The sequence below is a fragment of the Phascolarctos cinereus genome, unplaced genomic scaffold (assembly GCF_003287225.1).
Source record: "Phascolarctos cinereus isolate Bilbo 61053 unplaced genomic scaffold, phaCin_HiC Scaffold_2;HRSCAF=192, whole genome shotgun sequence".
Taxonomy (NCBI): domain Eukaryota; kingdom Metazoa; phylum Chordata; class Mammalia; order Diprotodontia; family Phascolarctidae; genus Phascolarctos; species Phascolarctos cinereus.
The window spans coordinates 326292129-326313451 of NW_027555625.1; the positions used below are offsets into that span (position 1 = coordinate 326292129).

The following is a 21323-nucleotide window of genomic DNA, read 5'->3' on the forward strand; positions in this document are numbered from 1 at the left end:
CTAATCCAACCTGGCTGATACTTTAGGAAAATCAGTTCCCAGGTGCAGCAAGAAGTGAAGGAGGAGGCTCTGTGGGTACAGAATGGCCGGTTAGCCAATTAGTTATGAGGGAAGAGACACTGTAACAAAAGTGGAGTTGGGCATGAAGAAGGGACATGAATATATGACATGAGAGCAATCTGAGCTATTAGGATTTTCTTATTAATACTCAATTTTAGCTGATAAACAACTTTTATTGTTACTTGTCCTATCCTGTCACCCAGAGAGCTCTAGGAGTTTCTCTGTGATTGGTGTGTTTTTTGTTTCCTATGTGAATATCAACATTACCATACATATCCTGGGCACCTATCATATATAGGGTCCTGTCCTCAGTGTTGGAGTCAGGAAAGAAGAGGGTGGAGAGGAATGAGAGATGTGGTTCCTGCTCTCGGGGAGCTAACAGTCCAATAGATGAGATGATAGATGTAGAGAGACAACTCTAACACTGTATAGAAGGACGCTGAAAGCCTACAAAGTACCCTTGGAGTGACATAGAGGCTGTTTCTGTGTTGATAGGGGCTGGAGAGGAGGAGACAGATACAATTGTTGTAAAGACAGAAATGATAAGATTTGGTGGCTGATTAGATGTGAGGAGTGAATGAGAATGAGTAGTCAGGGATGACACCAAAGTTATGAACCTGAGTGACTGGAAGGCTGTTACCCTCCAGAGTAGCAGAAAGTTGAGAATAGGGGTGGGTCTTGTTGTCTTTTGGACCTATTGGGTTGTACGTGCCTGTAGAACATCTAGTTTGGTGCTACACTTCTTCTACCAAATCACTGGGAACTTTTTAATAGACAGTCTTTATCAGTTTCTTTTCTGCTTTCCAAACAACTCCTTGCTAGGCTTGGAGGATAGACACATAATCTATCATTGAACCTGTGATTGAATTGAATGGTCAGAACCTGCCAAAAATTGTGTTCCACCTCTGAAAACTCAGGGTCACCTCTGGTTTTTGAGGAGCCATAGAAAAGACTAGGGCTGAATCTGTGGTTATGGTAGTGGTCTGCATAGAGAGGGTAATTGAACGTATGGGAGCTGATAGAGAGTGCAGGTCAGAGCTTTGGGACACACCCATAGTTATTAGGCATGGCATCAATCAGAAATTATCGATGGAGCAGTGAGTTAGGGAGAGAAACAGGAGAGAGCAGTCAAAACCCAGAGAAGAGAGGAGGTCAGCATTGTCAAATACAGTACTGCAAAGAGGTCCAGAAGGATAAGGATTGAGAAGAGATTTAGATTTAGTAATTAGGGATCATGGGTAATTTGGAGGGAGAGAACAATTTTAGTTTTGTGATCAAAACTGTGGTCTGCTCCAGATTGAAGAGATTATGAAGAAAGTAAGAGGAAAGGAAGTGAAGGCTCCATGGCTTTTTTAAGTTTTGCTGAGAAAGGGAAGAACAGTATAGGATGAAAGCTAGTTGGGGATAATAAGCTCTCTAATAAGGATTTTTTAAAGATGGGAGATATGTGGGCATGTTTGTAGGTAACAGAGAATCAGTAGATGGGAAGAGATTGAATTTAGAGGTAGGGATGATAGGATAATATTCTAGCAAGGACAAGAGGGAATGAGATCAAGGATCCATGTAGAGGAGTGAGAAGGAATATCTCTTCATCAGAGGCAAAGAATGAAATACATTGGGGTAGGGATGTCAAGGGTTTGTAAGATAAGTAGAGGTTGTGAGATAAGGAATAATGAAGAGGTATTATACCCTGTTAGTCCCAGTAAGTTGTTTTTGTTTGCTGTTTTCAGAGAATATACTTTAATTGTGTTTGTCTACTGTGTTCAAACAAGTTTTATTTAAAAGTAATAGTAAAACTTGATATCACTAGTGGCGTACCATGCATTAGTAATAGTAACTAGTAAACCTGTAAGAAATGTTTTTTGGTTTTAAGTGGCACTGTGTGAGGCTCTGTAAAGAAATATGATTCAAGTCTTCTCCTCTAGAAGCTCACGGACAATTTAAAAACACATTATGTGGAGTAACAGGGCAAAGCAATGTCTGATTTGTTGCACATGTGGCCAGCTACTCTTTGGTGCTTAGAGAAAGAATACCTTTCTGTGTATGGGCTTGGGACTTGAAGGGAGTCTTCCTGCAGAATGTGGGCATGGATTTGGATTTTGAAAGCTGGATAGGTTTGGCTAGGCAGAGATGAAGGGAAGGTCATTCCCATTAAAGGGAACAACACAAGTAAAATCTTGGGGTAAATTCGATATATTTGGAGGAGAGTGAGAAAACCTTTCTTGTGTTCCCTGTATATAGTCTTTCTCGCTGTTTATAAGTTGATGGTGTTCTTGGTGCTTTAAGGAGCTCTACATTCTGATTCAGTTCTCTCAGATTCGCAAGTTCTCAAGTGCTTTAAAATTCTTTGGTATGGCTATTCCCTTTTTTGGGGGGGGGGGCAGTCGGAATTAAGTGACTTGCCCAGTTTGAGGCCAGATTTGAATTCAGGTCCTTCTGAATCCACAGCTGGTGCTCTCTCCACTGCACCACCTAGCTGTCCAGTATGGATATTTCTTGAGAGAGCATCATGCAGTGCAAAGAGTACTAACCTTGAAATTGCAGGCTCTGAGTTTATATCCCAGCTCTGCCACTTAGTATGGGACAAGTCACTTAGATTTCAGGGAGCTAACACTCTAATAGGTGAGATGACACATGTAAGTGTTGACATTTACTTTTATCATCTTGGATACTGGACTAGATAATCCCTAAGGCCCCTTCTGAAACTGCTCAGTAGTCTTTATATGTTACCAGTCTTTATGTGTTGTTCTTCTGCTGCCAAATACCTCTTGAAACCTTGCTGGGGAGAACCTGAGAGAATTATGCTACTGGCATCACCTTTGAGAGTACAGACCTCTATTCTAGGGGAAGAGGCAGAACCTAAGGAGGCAGTTAGATTAAGCTTAATCTAAGAGTGAAGAAGCTAAAAGTTGATTGGTAGAAAGTTTGATTTTTGACTCGGGGAACTTCCATTGTACCACTTAGAGCCATTATGGATAAGAGAAGACCATACTACTTTGGGTCTTTTTCCTTTCATTTATACTTCTGTTTTTGCCATTTTCTTTTGACAGGTAAATTCCTATATCCTGAAGAAGAACATGCTGATCATGACAAATAATTTCTATGCAGGAATCTTGGGATATGATGAGGTAAGAACATTAACCAGATCATGAAAATCTGATACTGGCCTGCCTCGATAGTTACCTTTCCTGCCAGTGGCCATCAGTGGATGCTACTGATTAGTACTCCAGCACTGATTCTTTGTGCTAATTTCATCATAATTCTCAACTAGCATTTTTGAGAGGTTCCTTTAGACCCTGCCTTATGCTTGGTGCTAGGGATATAGAGCCCTAGTCCTTGCCTTCAAGGAGCTCCCATTCTGGTTTGAGAAGATAGGATTTGTAGAATAAAATGATATCCTTAACAAAATGAGTCTATTTATGTTACCTAATCTCAACTGAGGGATCCTCACTGGAATAAGGAAATTCTACTCATCATTCAACTAAAACTGCTATCTCCAAAGTCACCAATGATCTTTTAATTGCCAATTCTAGTGGTCTTTTTAAAAAATTTTGTTAGTTTATTTTGATTTATCAACATTCACTTCCATATGCTTCTGAGTTTAAAATTTTTCTTCCCCTTCCTTCCCACCACTGTCTCCAAGACGGCACACAATCTGATATAGGCTATACATTAACATTCCTAATAAACATATTTTCACATTAGTGAAGTTGTAAGTAAAAATAAAAACCAATAGGAGGAACCATCAGAAAGAGGAAACAAAAATCAACAGAAGAGAAAAAAAATGATAGCGATTCAACTTCCATGGTTCTTTCTTTGGATGTGGAGAGCATTTTCCATCATGAGGCCTCTGGAGATGTCTTAGATCCTTGTATTGCTGAGAAGGGTTAAGTTTATCAGTATTAGTCATCGCTCAACGTGGCTGTTATTGTGTACAACGTTCTCTTGGTTCTGCTCACTTCACTCAGCATCAGACCATACAAGTCTTTCCAGGTTTTTCTGAAGTCAGCCTGTTCATCATTTCTTATAGCACAATAGTATTCCATTACATTCATATACCACAACTTGCTCAGCCATTCCCCAGTTAATGGGCATCCTCTCAATTTCCAATTCTTTGCCACCACAGAAAGAGCTGCTATGAATATTTTTGTACATGTGGGTCCCTTTCCCATCTGTATGAGCTCTTTGGAATATAGCCCTAGAAGTGCTATTGCTGGATCAAAGGGTATGCACATTTTTGTAGCCCTTTGGGCATAGTTCCAAATTGTTCTCCAAAATAGTTGGATCATTTCACAACTCCACCAACAATGCATTAGTGTTCCAATTTTCCCACATTTCTCCAACATTTATCATTTTCCTGTTTTGTTATGTTGGCCTTTCTGATAGGTGTGATGTGGTACCTCAGAGTTGTTTTGATTTGCATTTCTCTAATCAATAATGATTTAGAGCATTTTTTCATATGACTATAGATGGCTTTAATTTCTTCATCTGAGAATTGTCTGTTCATATCCTTTGACCATTTATCAGTTGGGGAATGGCTTGTATTCTTATAAATTTGTCTTAATTCTCTATATATTTTAGAAATGAGGCCCTTATCAGAGAGACTAGTTGTAAAAATTCTTTCCCAATTTTCTACCTTCCTTCTAATCTTAGTTGCATTGGCTTTGTTTGTGCAAAAACTTTTCAGTTTATCTAGTGGTCTTTTCTTAATCCTCCTCCTCCTCCTTGACTTCTCTGTGGCCTTTGATACTGTCAGTCACCCTCTCCTCCTGGATACTCTCTTCTCTCTAGGTTTTCATAACGCTGTTCTCTTCTGCTTTTCTTCCTACCTGTCTGGCCACTCCTTATTCTGATTTACGATTCCTAGGTCATGCCCACAAGGCTTTGTCCTGGACTGGCTTCTTTTCTCTATATGTATTTATTTACTTGGTGATCTCATCAGATTCCATAGATTCAATTATCTTTTCTGTGCAGATGTGCAGATCTGTTTATCCAGCTCTTAATCTCTCTACTGATCTCCCCTTGTGAAGCTCTAGGTGCCTATTGGACATACTGAATTGAATGTCTCATAAACATACTGAACCCAACATATCTAAAACTGAACTCATTATCTTCAGTTTTAGAAAACCCTCCCTTATTTCTGTCAAGGGCAGTAACATCCCTCGTAGTCATCCAGGCTCACAACCTCAGTGCCATCCTTGATTTCTCACACTTAATCCCCCGTCAAGTCTGTTGCCAAGCCCTGTCAGTTCTACCTCCACAACGGTTCTTGCTTGTGTCCCTCTCTTCTGACAGAGCTGCCACCTTGGTGCAACCCCTCCTCACCTCATACCTGCCCTGGTCTATTGCAGTAGCCTTCTTGTTTATCTCCCAGCTTCAAGTCTCTCCCTAAATTAGAAAGTTCATCCTCCACTTAGCTGACCATGTATATCCCTCCTCAGTAAACTCTAGTGCCTTTCTTATCTCCAGGATCAAATGTGAGATCCTTTGACTTTTAAAACTCTTCACAAACTAGTTCTTGCCTACCTTTCCAGCCTTCTGACCCTTTATACTCTTCCACATGCTCTGTGCTCCACTAACACTGGCTGCCTTCTGTTCCTTGCACATAATGTTCCATCTCTCCTGGTTCCAGGCCTTTTCACTTCCTGTCCCACATGTCTGGAATTTTCTCCCTCCTCATCTCTGCCTTCTGATTTGTCTGCTTTCCTTTATGACTCAGATCAAATCCTACCTTTTGCAAAAGGCCTTTCCCAGTCATCTTCTACATGCACACTCCATCCTTGTGCCTTCCCTCTAAGATTACCTCCACTTTATCCAATATATATCTTACATGTATATAGTTGTTTGCATGTTGTCTCCTTCATTACCATGTGAGCTGCTTGAGGGTAGGGACTGTTTTTGCTTTTCCTTGTATCCCTGTTCCTTAGTACAGTGCTTGAATTGATCCTCCCTAATTGATTCTCACTCAGCTCTCCTTAGTGGCTATTCCAAACTGTCTTTTTTCTTTTTAAGTCACCCACCACCCCTAATTCATCCTCATAGCTGAGGACCCTGCTAAGTTCTTTTCTGAGCAAATAGAGGAGCATTTGTCTTGAACTCCCTTTTCTCTCCTCTGTATCTTGCAACACCTTGACATCATCTCAGTCTCTGTAGGATGATCCTTCTCCTTGCTAAGGCAATCCCTCTACATCTGTCTTTGATCCTATGCCCTCCTGTTTTCTCAGGCAATTTGCCCTGATACTGTCCTCCCCTCTGTCTTTTATGGTCACCCTCTCCCTATTTACTGGTTCCTTTCCTGCTGACTACAATCATTCCTGTATACCTCATCCTTATGAAGTCATTTCAGAACCAACCATATCCTTATGCTTTCATCCTGTAACTTCCTTTTTCCAACAGACTTTTACAAAATGCTGTCTATATCCCTTGTCTATACTTCTTCTCCTCTTACTTCTTAGTTCTTTGTTTTTTAAATTTTTTGATGAGGCAATTGGGGTTAAGTGACTTGCTCAGGAGTCACACAGCTACTAAGTGTCAAATGTCTGGAACCGAATTTGAACTCAGGTCCTCCTGACTCCAGGGCCAATGCTGTATCCACTGCGCCACCTAGCTGCCCCTGCTTCTTAGTTCTTTGAACTCTGGCTTCCGCTAATCTGAAACTGCTCTCTTAATAGTTAACTTTGTTCTCTTAGTTGTCAGACCTGATGCCCTTTTAAAAATTCTGATCTTTCTCAACCTTTCTCTAGTATTTAAGGCTGGATTTTTATAATTGTTGTATCTGTTGGTCCCTCTTCTAACTGTCTGACTACTCCTTTTCAGTTTACTGATTTATCATCCATATTATATCTCTCCCAACTTTGAGTATACCCTAATTCTCTGCCTTGTGCACTCCTTTCTTCTCTTACCACAGTCTGTCCCTTGGTGTCTTCCTCATCGTCCAGTTACTGTTGAGCTGATGACACTCTTAACCCTAGTCCCGAGCTCTGGCTACGCAATCCAAATTACCTACTAAACATCTCGAACTCGTTATCCTATAGACATCGCAAACTCAGCAGGCCCCAAACTGAACTTATCATAGAGCTCCAAAAAAGCTGCCTCTCTTACAGCATTGCCCCATTTATACTGAGGGTACCACCATTTTTTCATTGTCCTAGGTTTGAGACTCCATAGTCATCCTCAGCTCCACATTCTCATTCATTCTGCATATCCAGTCAGTTGCCAGATGTTATATCGACCTCCATACCATCTCTCATGTCTGTTCTCCCCACAACCCTCGTTTAGGTCTTATCTCTTACCTATACTACTGATGTACCCTCCCAGTTGGTCTTCCTCCTTCAAGCTTCTTCACTTTCTAATCCATCCTCCAAATAGCTGCAAAGTCAGTTTCTTAAAGTGGATCAGTCACATCACTCCTCAACTCAGTAAACTCCACTGGCTCATTGTTACCTCTAGATTAAAAAGCAAACTCCTCTGTTTGACATTTAAAACCTTTCCTAACCTGACCTCTTACTACCTTTCCAACCTTGTTATGTATTACTTCATTTCATTTATACAATAGTCCAGCCAAACTGGCCTTCTCACTGTTCCTCACTTACACCACACTATTTCCTATTTTAGTGCCTCTGCCCTGGTTACTCTGTGCTTGGAATTCACTTCCTCTGCACTTTAATTTCTTAGAATCCCTTGTTTCCTTCATAACTCAGCTTCGCCTTCTGAATGAAGCTTTTCCTTCTTCCAAGATCATCATGTATATATTTATGTAGTGTTTCCCCTCATTAGACTATAAGCTTTTCAAGGGCAGTGAGTATTTTACTTTTGTCTTTGTGTTCTTAGCCTAGTGCCTGGCACATAGTAAGCACCTAGTAAGTGCTTGTTGATTGACTGTGCCTGGTGGGTGACACAGTGGAAGTTATTCTGGGGTCAGAGGGAGGACAGTTGTCCAAGAGTTTGGGCTATCAAGGAAGGCTTTTTGAAGTGGGTGGGACTTGAGCTGGCCCTGGAAATATAGGTAAAACTTAGATGAACAGATATGAGACAGTTAAATCCAGATACCTATGCCTAGACTGGTTAAATTGAATATTCTGTTTGAAGGATAGTTACCATTTATTGAGTTAGTCATTTTCAAAGAATTATAATGGAATAAAATAATCTGGGGTGGGGAGAGTAATCTGCATTGGTAGATAGCATTTCCTTACCAGGTCATTTCCCACACCAATGATATTGCAGGAGTCCTGAAACAGGAAGTATAATTTTCTCTGTTTTTTTGTGATTCCAAAGGTACTGTTGAAACCTTCGATATCTTGTGGCCCAGCACTTAGCATGGTGCCTGGCACATAGTAGGCACTTAGAAAATGTTTATTGATTGATTAATTGTGGCCATCACAGTCACATGACTTTGTTTTCCAGGACTGCATTTTCTCCTTGGCTTCTAGATGGCTGGGAATTTGCCAGCGACCTCCAGTGAACTATGGTGTTGGCTCTGGGAGGGAAAGTCACTTCACAAGTGGGGGACAGCGAAGTTTATTAAGCTTAGGAACTCATGGCCCAAGGGCTGAGCCCAAATGAAATCTCAGAGACTCAAGTTCCCAAGATGTTTTGTTTTTCCAGTGGTGGACTTACATGGTGCTTTTATATTTGCCAGAATACCTTTTTTTTAGCTAGGCAGTGGAGTTAAGTGACTTGCCCAGGGTCTCATAGCTAGTAAGTGTTATGTGTCTGAACTCAGGTCCTCCTGAATCCAGGGCCGGTGCTCTATCCACTGTACCACCTAGCTGCGTGCCCCCCCCCCGAATACCTTTTTTCAGTGGATTCCTGTTTATCTTCATTACAGCAACCTGAGTAGGAGTTAGACTACTCATGCATTATCCCTACTTTACAGTCTAATCGAAAAGCATTTAAGTGTCTGGCTTGTGCATAGCCCTTGTGCTAGGCATTATTGTGAAGGAGAAGGGCGTGGCAGAAGATGAGGAAGATCCCCCCTTTTCAACTTTCAGTCTTGCTTTAGGAACAATCAGCTGAGGTAAGTCAGGCCAGAATTTTTCAAAGGAAGAACTTGGGCTGGAGAGGTAAATTGGAAGATCATAGAAGATCGGAGTTGGAAGGACCCTTAGAGATCATTTAGTCTAAACCTTCATGTTTCAGAAGAAGAAAATGAGACCCAGAGACAGGAAGAAATGTGTCCTTCCCACAGCTGGTCAGTGCAGAGCTGGGATTATATCCCAGGTCTCCCATCTCCCTGTGCAGTGTGCTTTTTCCTTGGCCACATTACATCTAGCTTTGCTATGAGAGACAGATGGCATAATGTGCGTAAGAATGCTCTGTAAAGTAACAAGTACTGGGCAGAGATGAAAGGTAATTATTTTGACTTAGCATTATGACCATTAAAAGGACCTTAGTCTCCCTTTCCCTTCACTACTAGACTTCAGTGATTTCCAACCTGTGCCCATCATCCCCCTTCCTTCTTTCCTAAGACTGCCCCAGTTTGTTATGTGACACTGCTCCCTGGCTTTTACTTCCTAATCTTCTTCCCTGTTCTCCTAGTTCTTGCAGCCTCTGCCTCACACTATATGAATATTCATGACAGCCCCACTGCAGCCTGTGCCCAGGGCATCTCAGGCTTATACACACAGGCAGTTTCATTAGCCAAGTGCTCAAAAAAACCACGACATGCCTGAGCTTGTCCCTGGGCCTCAGCCCTGCCTTCTGGAGGAAGCTGGCTTCTTCCTTAGCTCCCAGGCCAAGCTGTTGAATTGTGGGGGTGTTTATCAAGGGATGTTTGAGGTGAAACATTTTCAGCCAGTCCATCAGCAACCATGAAGGGTATGTAGCTTGTGACAGCAGGACTAGACTCCTTATAGATTGATGGATTGATGGCTGTCGCCAGCCTTTTGAATATGTGTCTCTGAAGCCAACAAGATGCAGCATCTTTTCACAGCCACAGATCCCTGGGTCCATTTCATAGGACCATATATTTGGAAGTGAAAGGTACCCTAGAGGACATCTAGTCCAGCTCCTTCATTTTGCAGGTGAGGAAACTGAGTCTCAGAGGGGTTAGGCAACTTGTTGAGGGTCTTACAGATAGTGAGTGGCAACATCAGCATTTGAATCTAGGTCTTTTGATTGCAAATCCAAGGTTCATTCCACTATACCATGATGCCTGCTAATATCACTCTGGAGCCACAGATACAGAGGACTGAGGTGGGAAGTAAGAGTTCCTGGGTAGGAACGATATACCCTGATTAGCCCCTGGAGGAGCTCAAGGAGGGGAGCTGTGACGTATGCGCATAAATCAGGTTGTGTATCATCACCCATTGCTGCTCATGATGATGTTTCTGGGCTCTCCTTTCCTCTGCATATGGGAGGGCTAGGCTAGGCTATACTGGCTAGCTCATATAGTGGGTTAATAAAATTAGGGGTAGTGGAACCACCAAAGCCATTTCTAGCTCCGTAGGGACCAAAGAAAAAGTGAGCCTCTATAAGATGGTTCCTGTCTCTTGTCTTGAAGATATGGGCTGCTGTTCAAAGGGAAGGCAGCAGGTAACCTGCAGAAAACTGTTGCCTGCACTTGTCAAAGAACACGGGTTCTATTCTCAGCTCTCAGACTACTGCCATTTATTAGTAGTATAATCTTGAACAGGTCATTCCATTTCTTTGAGCCTCAGTTTCCTCATCTTTAAAATGAGGTTACCTCATTACTTTCCTCAGAAGGCTTGTTGGGAAGATCACATGAGATGTTTTATGTAAGTACTTTCTAACCATAAAGATCCATACAAATAGGAGTTTGTACCATGGTTACAGGTGACTAAGCCAGGAAACATAGACCAAGGCTATCTCTGTTACCAAACAAACAACTCTGACCATATGGCCTCTCCACGATGGAAGAGCATGTATTACTTTGATGAGTGGGAGACACTGGAGGAAACACAGATGCAGAACCACTGCTGCTACTTTCCCACTTAGTGTCCCACCCGGCGGTTTGCTGTCATGCCAGGGTCCTGGAGAAGGACTTCTGGGCTTCCGTCCTGTCTCAGCCACTGACTTACCTACATCCCATTCATGGAATCTTGGAGATAGGAAGGACCTCAGAGGTCATCCAGGCTCCACACCTGAACAAGAAACCCAACAAAGTGTTCTGCTAGGCTTTATTTGGAAGACTTCCCATGAAGGGAAACAGACTACCGCCAAAGACAGCCCATTCTACTTTTAAATAGGTCTAATAGTTAGGAAGTTTTTCCTTATTTCAAGTCAACTATAAATTCCATGTCTTGTTCCTAGTTCTGGCACACACACCCATCTTGCCCCACCCCTCACCCCAACTAAGAAGAACAAGTTTGTTCTCTTTTCCATATGAGAACCTTTCAAATACTTGAAGGTAACTATCACATTCTCCCTCTTCTTTGTAGGCTAAACATGCTTAGGACCTACAGCCAACCATCATGGCATGAACTATAGATCTGTCATTATACTTGTTGCCCTCCTCTAGATGCTCTTAGCTCATCAATGACCTTGAAAAAACATGGCCCCTAGAATTGATTGCAGTGTTCCACATGTGGTCTGACCGAGGCAGTGTGCACCTTTCTGTCCCTTCCTTAGGCCTCAGCACTGTACTATCTGTTAATGCAATCTAAGATTGCATTAGCTTTTCCTTCTGTGGGCCTTAACTTCCTCCTCTGTAATGTTGGGGAAACTAGACTAGATGGTCTCTGAGGCTTTGTGACTGTGTCTCTATAATAGCAGTTCTTAACCCCTGGGGAGCACAGATGGCCAAAGGGTTGGTGGATAGATTTCAGGGCATTTCCCAACTTGGATGAGAAAAACATGTTGATAACTGTATTTCAACATAATTGACTTTGTAATTCTACATATTTTACTTTGTGTCTTTTTTTGGGGGGGGGTGAGACCATCAGTGTTAAGTGACTTGCTCATGGTCATACGGCTAGTAAATGTCAAGTGTCTGAGACCAGATTTGAACTCAGGTCCTCCTGACTCCAGAGCCAGTGCTCTATCCACTGCGCCACCTCACTGCCTCTATTTAAATCATTTAAAAATGATTCTGAGAAGGTTCCATAGAGTTCACAGTCATCCACAACAGAAACACAAAACAAAAATTAAGAATTCTTACTTTAGAGCATGTTACACTAGCACTCCCTGATGTCGTTTCATCTGATACTTTCCAATGACATGGCCTGTGTGCCCTTCCTCCTCTGACAGGAGAGGACAGCCTGACAGAGACATAACTGCCCAGTGTCTGAGGAAGGAGCCAGGCCACACAGTGTTCAGAGGGTACCCACTCAGAGAGCTCCTTGACTCAGCTCCTTTGAGTTCTTTTGGGCACTGTGCCCTAGGCCTGCTCAGGGCAACTCCCTCTATGTGAACCCAATTCTCAACCCCATTGTGTTACAGGGCATCCTGTCAGATGATCATGGGCTGGCTGCTGCTCTCTGGAGGACTTTTTTTAATCAGCAATGTGAAGACCCCCGACAATTGGAGCTACTGGTAGAGTATGTTAGGAAGCAGGTAGGTGTTACATCCCAGTACTAAGCATTGTTCTGTTTTTTATTTCAGGAAACTAAATTTTTCCTTGTAAATTCTATCTGCCCACTAATATTAGGTGAAAATTCAGCAGATGTTATGCTGTGTTCAAAAGTTAGAAATCCCTCTGGAAATTGCTACCCTCTCACAGTCCTATAGCTGCCACTGCTATCCTCTGAGTTGCAAAGTGTCTGTCCGAATCTTTGGCTTCCTTTCTATGTCCTTTGTATCTCTTCTTCCTCAGATTTCTACTTCCACTTTTTCCTAGATCTCCACTTTACAGTTATTTACTTTGCTTTGTATCATTATTTGTGCTATTTTTCATCCCAATTAATTTATAGGTTCCTGGACAACAGGACCTGAGTTATAACTATCTTGAATCCTCAGTGCTTAGCATAGGGCCTTCCACATAGTAGGCACTTAGTAAACATGGATCAGTTCTCCTGGCACTGATTATTTCCCTGAGTCCATGGATGCTATGTTACCTGAGAACAGGGCAGCATCTTTTGCAGTGACAAAATACCATGGCTCCCTGGCTGACTGGCTGGTCAGGCATGAAGGGATTTGAGGGGGCCAGATCAGTCATCAGTAAGAATTGATTGAGGGCATGTTGTGTGCCCACATCAGTGCTTCAAGAGGAGAAGACAGCAGCTTCTACCCTTAAAGAACTTATCATCTTGTTTAGGAGATCAGATTAACATGAAACCATCATTCATTTATTTATTCATTCAACAAATGTTTATTAAGCATGTACTGAATTCTGAGCCCTATGCTGTGCTCAGTGTTCAAAGAGATAAAGACTTTAGGTAAGACTTGGTACTGGCTCTCAGGAAGCTCGCAGTCTAGTGAGGAAGAGGACATAAATACAAGATAACTATGGTAGATAATATTATATGATAAGTAAATTAGAAATACAGGACAAAATGCTTTGTAAAGTCTGAAGGAGAAGATCTTTTTGGACTGTGGGGTCAAGTAAAGCCTCACTGAGATGACGTTTGAATTGAACCTTAAAGAACTGGACAAGGATTCACCTGACTTAAATGGAGAGGATGGACATTCCAGGAATAAGGAGCAGGATGAGCGAAGCCATGGGAAACCAAAGGGCATGTTTGTTAGACAGAGGGCAGTCCTGTTTGTTGGAACATAGAGTAGATCAAAGTAGGAGTAGAAAGGAAGGATGGAATCAGATTGTGAAGAGCCTTAAATGCCAAGCAAAGGAAGAATAAAGCAGCATCTAAGTGATAAATCATGGATTTAGGTTTTTAGGCAGGGGTTCTTAACTTGAACTTTAAAAAATGTTTTGTAATAAGTAGTTTCCTTTGCAATCATATGTTTTTTATTTTATTCATTTAAAACCATTCTGAGAAGGGATCCATAGTCTTCACCATACTGCCAAAGGAGTCCAGGACACAAAAAAAGGTTATGAACTCTCAGGGCTGTAGGATTTCAGAACAGGGGAGATCACTGGAGTAGGCAGAAAGGGCTTTGAGACTTGAACTGAGAACTGATGAATGGGTGGGATTGAGACACAGTGGTACAAAGGGCAGAAGGACATTGCAGGCATAGGGAGCAGATTCAGTCCAGTGGAAGTCTTTAAATACCAAGGGGAGGGAAGTATGAGGCAATACACATACCCTTTATATTTTATCTTGTTGAGAAAGGTGACATGGTTTCCACTGGCATAGTTTAGGAACACATGCTGCCCAGTGATCTTTTTAGTTTTTCTTAGGTATTTCACCATGGGCAACTTGTGGCCACAAAGACCACTGACCCCTAGTTAACTGCTAACAAGGCAGTTGCCTTTGGGAAAACCCTGGCCTATGCCTGTTTGTGTCAGTAATCCCATTAGGCAACAGTTGAATCTCCTTTATTGGTCTTTAATTTCATACCTTAGAGCCCATTGGAAAGTTTAATTTCTTTAAAACTGAAAATTCCTCTTCCATTTAAAATTGTTTTCAGTTAACAAGCATTTATTTTCTCTCCCTCCTCCCTGCCACTGCATATACCAGCACATCCACCCTCTTAGGAAACCATAATTCCTGAGCTCACAGCTCTGGCCCAGGACAGGTTTGGGGACCAACCTCAGGAAGAGAGATGGCTTAGGTAGAGTCAGGAGATTGATTATTTGAATCTGATAGGATGTCCTGATAGTTATGGTCTTGTGATTCCAAAGTTTCCAGAAATCTTGTGGTAACAGGACCGAATCTCCCCCATCAAATGTACATAGCATAGTACATATACTATCATCCTCATTTAGTGATGAAGAAATTGAAATCTAGAAAGAGGTGACCTTCCTGTGGTTTCTTAGTTTTTCAGCTGCAAGAGCCCAAATCTAAGAACCACCTGGGTGGGTTGATTCATGAACTTACCAGCTGCCTCTGGTCTCTCAGATAGTTCCTGGATTCAAGATGGCCAGTAAGTCAGGTCTCTGGCTCTCTGGTGACACCCCCCCCCCCCGCCCCAAGTTACTCATTTGCTTTCTTCAGGCCTGACCAGGCTGACGCACTAAAACCGAATCTAGCTCAATAGCCAAAAGGAAAAAGTTCCCAGTATTATTCCCTAAGAAGACAGTGGGGTCAAAGAATAGGCTTAGATGTTCAGGGTAAGAAAAGCCTATAGACTGAGGTGCTGTTGGACCCAGGCCAAAAGCAGCTTTGGAGGCCAGGCCAGTTCTTGATCCTACTCAAGAGTTTCATCATCTCCTGGACTCATCCTCCAAGAGAAACATTAGCTAGTAAAGCATCCTTTGCCCTCTTGGCCAGCACAGAGGCAGTTAATGGAAAGAGCCCTGAACAAAGGGCCTGACCAAGAGACCTAGGTTCTAGCCTTAATTTTGCTGTATACTCACTCTGAGATCCAGACATGATCTTTCCCTTGCCAGGCCTCTTTCTCTTTAGCTATAAAATGAAGGGGCAAGGCTAGATCAGGAATTCTTAATCTGGTGTCCATGAACTTGTATTTTTTATATTTTGATAAATATACTCTAACTATACGGACAAAAGTCCATATAGTCAAAATCATGGTTTTTTCAGTAGCATTGTATGGCTCTGAAAGTTGCAGAATTGATGCTTTCAAATTATGGTGCTGCATAAGACTTTTGAGAGAGCCTTGGACAGCAAGGATATCAAATCAGTCAATATTTAAATAAATTAATTCAGGTTATTCACTGAAAGGTCAAATACTGAAGCTGAAGCACTTTGGCCACATCATGAGAAGATAGGACTTATTGGAAAAGACCCTGATGTTGGGAAAGATTGAAGGCAGAAGGAAAAGGGGACAGCAGAGGATGAGATAGTTAGATAGCTTCATGGAAACAATGAACATGGATATAGAACATACTTTAAGAGATAATGGTGGATAGAAGTGCCTGGCATGCTACAGTACTTAGGGTCACGGACTGAACAATAACAGTAATGTGAACTTCAATAAAATTGATTTCCTTTGTAAGCCTATATATTTTCTTTTATGCCTTTAGAAACATTATTCTGGAATGTCTATCAGTTGGGGAATGGCTAAACAAGTTGTGGTATATGATTGTGATGGAATACTATCGTGCTATAAGAAATCATGAACAGGATGCTTTCAGAAAAACCTGAAAATTGAGCTCCCTATGGGTTTTATAGAAGAAAGAGACTTTAGAAATCATTGATTCTAAACCCTCCATTTTACAGATGAGTGACTGCAGCCCAGAGAGGGGAAAAGACTTGCCTAGGGCCACACAAATATGAAATGGCAGAGTTGCTATTTTGAATTGAATTAAAATTAGACAGTGTTGTGATTCCACTATTCCTATTTTACTGGGGCATCATGGTGAAAGTATTTCTTTAAAGAAATAAAAATTTTGTTTTCATTTTTAAAAATCAGTTTAATTAATTTAAAATTTTAAAAAAGAAAAGCCTGGAAAGATTTACATAACTGATGCGAAGTGAAATGAGTAGAACTAGAAGAACATTGGTACCTACAGTGGTCAACTGTGAATGACTTAGCTGTTCTCGGCAATACAAAGATCCAAGACAATTGTGAAGGACCTGTGATGAAATATGCTGTCCACCTCCAGAGAAAGAACTGGTGGAATATGAATGCAGATCGAAGCATATTGTTTGTTTGTTTTTCCTTTCCTTATTTTTCTTGGAGTTTGTTTTCTTTCACAATGTGATTAATATGGAAATATGTTTTGCGTGACTGCACATGTATAAACTATCAAATTGCTTGCCTTCTCCATGGGGGAGAGGGGAGGAGAGAATTTGGAACTCAAAATTGTTTTTAAAAAAAAGGTAAAAAAAATGTTTTTATATGTGATTGGAACACACACACACACACACACACACACACACACACACACACACACACACACACACACACACACACACACTCACTACCCCCCTTGGCAGCTGTTAGGAAGTATGTCCTGACATCAGGCTTAAGTTGGCCCCTTTGGAGGTTCCACCCCTTGGTCCTAGATTTGCCCTTTGGGGCCAAACAGAACAAGTCTGATCCTTTTTCCCCATAATAGCCTTATCCTCCCTCTCTTCCTTACATATCTTCTCTTTGCTCTGGAAAGCAGAAGTCGGGGAGATTGGGGTCGGGGGGGAGTCTTACAGGGGTGTAAATTTCAGTCCAATATAAGGAAAAGCTTCCTAACAAATATAGTGGGAAGCCTCAGGAAATGTGTTCCCCATCAGGATAGCCATCATGAGAGGTCTTAAAGCCAAGGTAAATAACAACAGCCTGTGTGGGCTAGGGGGGGTGGACTTGATAGCCTTTGAGGTCCTGGGCTCTTTCAGCTCTCCTCCTGGGATTCTGTGGAAGCTCGAAGCAGAATGAGTCAGCCATGATGCCATATAGAGAAATTGCTAGGGTATATGGACCTTCAAAGGGGTGGGGGTCCTCTGATTTCTGGAAGGTGCACAGGTGTACATACCTTAAGATTTCTATACTTCCTAGAGTAGCCTCAGGGACTTCTGCCTCTAGGAGCTTCTGTGGCAAAATGAACATTGGATTCTTTAGGTATCTCCGTTTGGGGGGGTTGGAGGGGATCTGGAAAGTTAGGTTGATTAAATATCTCCCTTAACTCTTATTTAATAGAAAAAAGATGGCTGAACTATCCTGTCTTCTATCCCAGCTAATGTCTGTGGCATTATTTCTCTACCCCTTGCTTGCAGATGCAGTACCTGGATTCCATGAATGGGGAAGAACTTCTCTTAACTGGGGAGGTGACTTGGCGCCCTCTCGTGGAGAAAAATCCCCAAAGCGTTCTTAAACCCAACTTACCAACATACAATGATGAAGGCCTTTGAGGGGTGGTCCCTTCAAGCTATGGAGCAGCTGCCTTTGAGGAGAAGCTAGGAACAAGGTACCTGCCACCCCGGGCCCAGCAGGAAGAGGCCGGATTAACCATTGAACAACATCTGTAGAACACCTGGCCCCTGTTTGTATTGATTTCCCTTTTAATGCGCCCTGAAGTTGGCCTGGGGGGTACTGGGTGGGGCCACTTTGCAGCAGGGTGCTGGGAGACATGCAAGCTGTCCCAAGGAACTCACTGGGGAAGAGCTTTCTCCTCCAAGAAATTCTGCAGGGACCTCCCCTCCCCTCCCCAGACAGCTATGTGTGTATGCTTTCCCCAGGGCCCTTGTGGGGGAGGTGATAGAAGAAGGCACCCCCAGTCCTAGGCCTTCTTTACCCATGGAATTCTTTGCAATGCTACTGAGAGCAGATGGATTGGGATGCATCTATCCCTCCACATGAAGCAGAGCGTCGAGTTGGGAATTAAAAGAAATAGAGAATTATCTCTGCCACGGTTTTTCTTTGTTTTGGAGATGTTGCTGAAAGTCATTTGAGGTGGAGTTAGCATAAGCTGTGGGGTGCCCCCCCCCGAAAGTGGTTGGCAAGGACCAACTCTCAGGAGTCCCCATTCATTGACTCCCAAAGCAGATCCTCTTTCTGGAGATGCTGTAGTCATTCTGAGGACAGCCAGGCCCCAGAGGCTACTCACCTCGCAGTTCCCTAAAGGACCTCAACTTGCACCAGGACAGCATGCCCTCCTCTCTCTGAGTCCACCTTGATGCACCAGATGGAAAACATGATCTCATCTTTTCTTTCTGTTTCCCTTCTTTAGGAGGATTTGGCTAGGGGAGGAAGGATTCCTCCTTCCTTCAGTAGTGTGATGGGGCCTGGGGTCCAGGGCCCAGTCATGCACCAGTCTCTTCTTTATATTCCTGAACTGGCTTGTCCTTCTGCCCAAATTCAGAGTGACCCCCATCACCAGGCTTTGGGGACCTGACCCCTCCCTTTCTGGATGCGGCCACCTCCCCAGGGTATTTTCTTTGGATTGGGAAAAAAAAAAGTCGTATTGTTCATTTTTTTTTCCCAAAGCAAACTTCCTCCATTTAACTTGTTATAAAATGAGTCATATAAAGAAACTCTATATGTGTGAGGTATATATCCCACTTCTGTGAAAACATTACAAACCAAACAGCCTTCTCTCAGTTTATTTAAGATGCTTTTGTTGCAAGTTGAGCTCTAGAGAGAAGCCTCCTGTGTGTGTGAGATAATAACACCTTGTAACTCATTACAGCTGGGCAATATTCACATAAAACAGGACTGAGCAAGGCAGGAATTTGCTGATTAATTTATTTTTAATGGAGTGAAGTATACCAAAATAAACTTTACTGTGTGTACCTAACTGCTCCTGGAATAGATGGAAAAATTAATGGAACAGATTTTGGCTCCTAGCTCCACACATTAATTCATATATAAAACAGTTATTTAAACCTTAACCCCTTTGCTGCCCTTGGCAACTCTCTAGTCTCATGGAGCCATATAGACCCCAGGCACAGAATTATAGCATCTCAGATCTGGATGGAATTTAAGTCAGCCATCCAGACCCTTACCTAAAAGCATAAATCCCCTTTACTACAACACCCCCTACAAGTGGTCATCTAACTTCCACTTGGACATCTTCAAGAACAGAGCTCACAACTTTACAAAATATTTCATTCCACTGTAGGAACCATGGAATTTGAAGAAGTTCCTCATATTGAATCAAAATCTGTCTCCCTGTAACTTTCATCCATTAGTCCTATTCTTCTTAATGGGGCCAATCAGAACAAGTCTAATTACTCTTGACAGGCCTTCAGATATTTAAAGACAACTGTCATGCCATCTCTTCTGTTCCTCAGGCTAAGCATATCTGGTTCCTTTGATTGAGCCCATATAAGGCATGGCCTCAAGTTTTCTCACCATCCTAGTTCCCTTGCTTTAATTGTTTTCCAATTAGTCTTTGTTCTTCCTGAAATGCCCCCAGAAATGAACATAATACTCTAGCAATGGCCTGACCAGGGCAGAGTAGAGTGAGACTTATCACCCCAGTCCTTTTAACCACTGTACTTTAAATATAGAAATACCCCCAAGATGTTATTTGCTTTTTAGGTCCAGCATCAGGACAACAAGTGAGCTTCCTTCCACATCTCTGCATCACTTAGCTGAGCTAATTTCCCATCCTATACCAGGAAAAGCCTCAGGCCTTTCCACCCGTGAGGGGCCTCAGAAAGCAATGTCGCATTGAGTCTTTGTGGTCATGGGGCTTTTGCCAAGTTTGTCAGTGTTTTCACATGTGGAAGTATTTCATATCGGGGGAAAATCAAAAAGTGAGTTCATCACCTGTATTCCAAATGCCATGTCTATGAAATGCTGACATGTTTGCTTCCTTCCTAGGTGTTGACCCCCTTTTTGGTCCAGTGCCTTCACCAGACCAGATATCCAACTTATTTCCTTGAGCACCCTCTTTATTCTCAGCACTGTAGGTAGGAAGGAAAGAATAGCTGCTTGTAAAAAACTAAGCAGTTGGAAAGCCATTGGAAGTCTGGGTCCCTGCCTTCTGGAGACTGAACAGGAATCCAAAAACAAAGAGAATGGTGACTGAAGCTTTATGGTTTACAAAGTACTCAGTGTCCAGTCTCATTTAATTCTTACAATAATCCTGTGAGACAGGGAATACAGGAAGCAGTAGAACCGTTTTACATATTATGGGAACTGAGGTCCAGAGAAAGTCCAACAGATGACCTTGATGGAGACATACAGTGGGATGTACATAAATCTTGGAGGAATTGAGAGGGGTTAAATGAACACGAGTTGGATTTTAAAGGATGAATATAATGAGTAAGCAAAGGATATGCGTAGAAAAGCATTCTATAGGGAATAGAATGAATAAACAAAATAAGTGAGGTATGGGTTGGCACAGTCTAATATCTGGAGGAATCGTGGTCAAAAATAGTGGGACAGCAATAGCAGACATTTAATGCCGTATGTAATGAGAGAAAAACACTGGATTTGGAGACCTAGTTTGAACCCAACCTCTACTAATAAACTTGTATGGCCTTGAGCAGGTCACTTACTTTTGTGGGCCTTAGTTTCCTCATTGGTAAAATGAGGTTGAATCTGGATAATCTCTAAGGCACTTTCCATCTATAAATCCTATGATTTTTTTTTTTGGTCAGACTGAGGAACATGGACTTGAACTGGTAACAATAAATAGCCATTGTAAACTCCAGAATAAGGGACTACCTACTGAAAAGAAGCACGAGGTGGTAGAAAGATCATTAGAGTCAGGAGACCAGGCTTCAAAGCTCAGCTCTATTCTGAACTGTGTCTGAATCTCTGTTTCTTCATCTGTAAAATGGTGATAATAATACTTGTGCTGCCAAATAAATATGATTTATTATTGATGATGATAATAT

The 21323-nt window shown here is 42.1% G+C and overlaps 1 protein-coding gene across 1 annotated transcript in view; it reads left to right on the plus strand.

Annotated features, from left to right (window-relative positions):
- UQCC1 (ubiquinol-cytochrome c reductase complex assembly factor 1) overlaps window positions 1-21320 on the plus strand; it is a 129602-nt gene extending 108282 nt beyond the window's left edge. Inside the window, 3 exon segments of the mRNA XM_020998682.2 lie at window positions 3111-3188; window positions 12460-12573; window positions 17751-21320. Of these exon segments, the coding sequence (XP_020854341.1) occupies window positions 3111-3188; window positions 12460-12573; window positions 17751-17885 (327 nt within the window). The 3' untranslated portion in view covers window positions 17886-21320.
- Window positions 21321-21323: the final 3 nt, after the last annotated feature.